Source organism: Phalaenopsis equestris, unplaced genomic scaffold (assembly GCF_001263595.1).
Source record: "Phalaenopsis equestris unplaced genomic scaffold, ASM126359v1 Scaffold197780, whole genome shotgun sequence".
NCBI lineage: Eukaryota > Viridiplantae > Streptophyta > Magnoliopsida > Asparagales > Orchidaceae > Phalaenopsis > Phalaenopsis equestris.
In genome coordinates this window covers 1-3,153 of record NW_018217729.1, presented here as the reverse complement: position 1 = coordinate 3,153, position 3,153 = coordinate 1, and the positions used below count along the sequence as shown (strand labels likewise).

The following is a 3,153-nucleotide window of genomic DNA, read 5'->3' as shown; positions in this document are numbered from 1 at the left end:
TTTCACTTTTGTCCATTTCAAGTAACCGAATGATCCCTAAATAATTTGGTTATAATTGAATTTATAAATCAAGCTTTTTAAATAATAGTGAGAACTTAATTCAGTTAGCTATGTAATCAAATGCTAACAAATATAACAAAATATTTGCATTCCAGCTTTTTGACTTGGTCTGGGATGATTATTTTTGTCTCTGCAGTGCCTCATTTTCTTACCTTCTTGTTTCAGCCATCTGCACTGCAAAAGATGGATCTCACTTTGCTATCCTTGCTGTGAACAATCTGCATGGCAAAGCTTGTAAAAATGACGCAGATGGGATAATTTTATTATTTGGAGTGGAAAATCCCATCCCTCTAGCAACCTGGGGGGTCAGAAAGGTACAACTTTTCGTCCTGTTATCTCAATTGTGCTTCTGAAAACTGATACAGATCAAAATGTAGCAAATATAATGCACTGATTCTAGTGGTTATATTATCACTAACTGGTACTTTGTTGCTCTTACATAAAAAAATAAATAATAAATAAATAATAATAAAAATAACTTTCTTGCTCTTATGTTCTGTTTGTATGTGCCATGTTTGGCATAGAATTTTAATTTATGAGAGCTATTGGCTTTCTTATTGAATAAAAGAAACCTTTTGTAAATGTACTCTTATATGCCATGTTTTGCATCAAATTTTAATTGAGAGGTATCAAAATAATTATCCTTGTAGGAAGATGATTTTTCAACGATATTGATTGGATGATGAGGCTTGAGAAAAAAAATTGGTGATATATTTTTGATGCATCAACTTAGATGCTAATAGTTTTGTAGTTAATTGTAAAGGAACTTGATTGTTATAAACTATATGAAGAAGGATTGCTGCTACCATTTTTCATCAAATACATGGACTTCATAGGTTCTTGTTTTATTCTAATAATGTTTTTTTGTTCTATTAATTTAGGCAAAGGGAGGCGGCCTTGCTTTTATTTCCCCTGATTTATCAATTAATGATACAAAATTTCCAGATGAAGGAAGCCATTCATTACTAGCTTACATCAGTGGTGATCACCAATATGTTATCTTTGATCCACATGCAGAGGTTCAGACTGCCAGAAATGCTCGCACAAGACAATTTCCTGATGAAGAACCAGGTAACTAAAAGAGGAATTTACATACCTACCTCAATTTTTTATATATATCTAATACCCATTTTTTCATATTTAAATTTGTATTTTATCCTTAAAAAGTTAATAATGTTGGTATTTAACCAATTGATTGCCATGCATGTAAATACGAAGGTTTAGTTATTAGATACGTAAATCTGTAATAAGTGTGTGGTATGTATGTAAATGCTATAATAATAATAATAATTTTGGTTATAATCTGCAGACACATTTCTGTTACTTTTTTAACCACCTATTTTTCATGATTCTCGTCTGAAATTTTCTATTTTGTGCTTCAGAACACATCGGATACACATCCATATATGGGGAGCTCCCAGAAATTGACATGCAGAGAGAAGAGAGCATTTCAGAAATTCCATTTATGCCTTCAGAAAGAATCTGGGAAACTATATTTACTGGATCATCACATAATCTTCCACCATTAACAAAGCTTTGCGCGACATTCTTGGAATCATTAATGGAGAAAAGTTCTACTGTATAAGACTGATAAATTTGATATTTTTCAACTACTGGAGAATAGCTCTGTGATCAACAATGGCTGCCTGGTAAATTTTTATCCAAAATGGAGCTGATTTAGCAGTGATAAGTATTCAATCAAACAATGGAAGAGGCAGCACTCCATCATTTGATTATCAGAGTTTTCTTCAAGGTTGCTTCTGCGGTTTCTACACTAAGGGTGCATAAGTCAACATGGATTGTGCTCTACAAAAGTTTTGTAATAATAATTTAATTTTCTTACAATTTAGGCTTTTGTAATTCTCTCCTTGCCATATTCATATGTTGAGAGTTTTTGTGTTTGTATTGATTAATCAACATCCAATTTTAGTTCCATTTTTTTGGGTGTAATTTAACAATTCTAATTTTATTTTATTTTTGGTTAATTTTTTGTTTATTTAGCTTTGAAAGCTGAATATAATCTTGTGCCCAAATATTTGAATATTTGTATTGGATGATCAAATTAATTTGTAGTTATTCTTCATCATAAGTTAGTTTTGAATTTTTTATTTTATTCTTATTGATTGTTATGTGAATTTCACAAATAATTTATATGTGATATTTATTTTATGCTTGCAGTCCCAAGCACTTGTAATCTTTTTTTCCTCAAGAATATTTTGATGTGTCGGAAGTGTTTAACATATGCGTTGAACATTGTTGAATGATTACATGACGATGAAGATCGATTGTTCCATTCAGATTAACTTTTATGCTTACTCGGATCATATTCGTTCAACACTCGTGTGATTGTTGTTGCTGCAATGATTGCTATAATTGTATTAATGCATGAAAAAAAAAATGAAAAATGAAAGTATAATCTCTAAAGAAGTACAGCATCAAGCATATCTCACTATGTTATGTTGTTTATATCACAATTGTCAAAGAAATCCCAACACAACGTATTGGCTATGGCTAATTGGACAATTTTTACTCCATTTACATAAATGATGTATGAATCATCATGCATGCACACTGATTTCAACAACAGTCATGCTAAGACTTCTGATAAACTCAAAAGGTAGAACATGCATAGCATTCTGAAACTGAATTTTTTTAACATGTCACACAATTTTTATGTATTTACACATCTAAAACCTCAACTATAATGTTTACATACCTAAAATTCAAAATTTTAACATCACATAAAAAACACGAGAGCATTACTAACTTTTTAATAGTGAAATACACGTTTTCATGCATGTATTTATAATAACAAAGTATTGTATGTGTAAATATCAAGCCTTAGATGTTAGAAATGTAAATACATAAAAATTCTATTTTTATTCAATGCCAAGAGATTTCCAATGATGATTTATAACCCATACTTATATTGAGATTCCACAATCTTATAATCCAAAACCAACTTTTGATGAAAGTAATGCTCCAGAAGAAGAAATATACATATTCAAGTGCAGCCAAATATAATGCAAATAGCGCAACAGCAAAATTATTTCAGTATTTAGTATCATGCTTTCAGATACTAAAAGCTTAAAA

At 30.2% G+C, this 3,153-nt stretch overlaps 1 protein-coding gene across 1 annotated transcript; it reads left to right on the top strand.

The window, feature by feature from the left end:
• Positions 1–196: 196 nt before the first annotated feature.
• Positions 197–2,045, top strand: LOC110035457 (the record flags this gene model as incomplete). The annotated part of the gene is made up of 3 exons (XM_020739688.1): positions 197–374; positions 942–1,131; positions 1,443–2,045. Coding segments are annotated over 3 exons (571 nt in total), but the record flags the coding sequence as incomplete, so codon positions are not given.
• Positions 2,046–3,153: the final 1,108 nt, after the last annotated feature.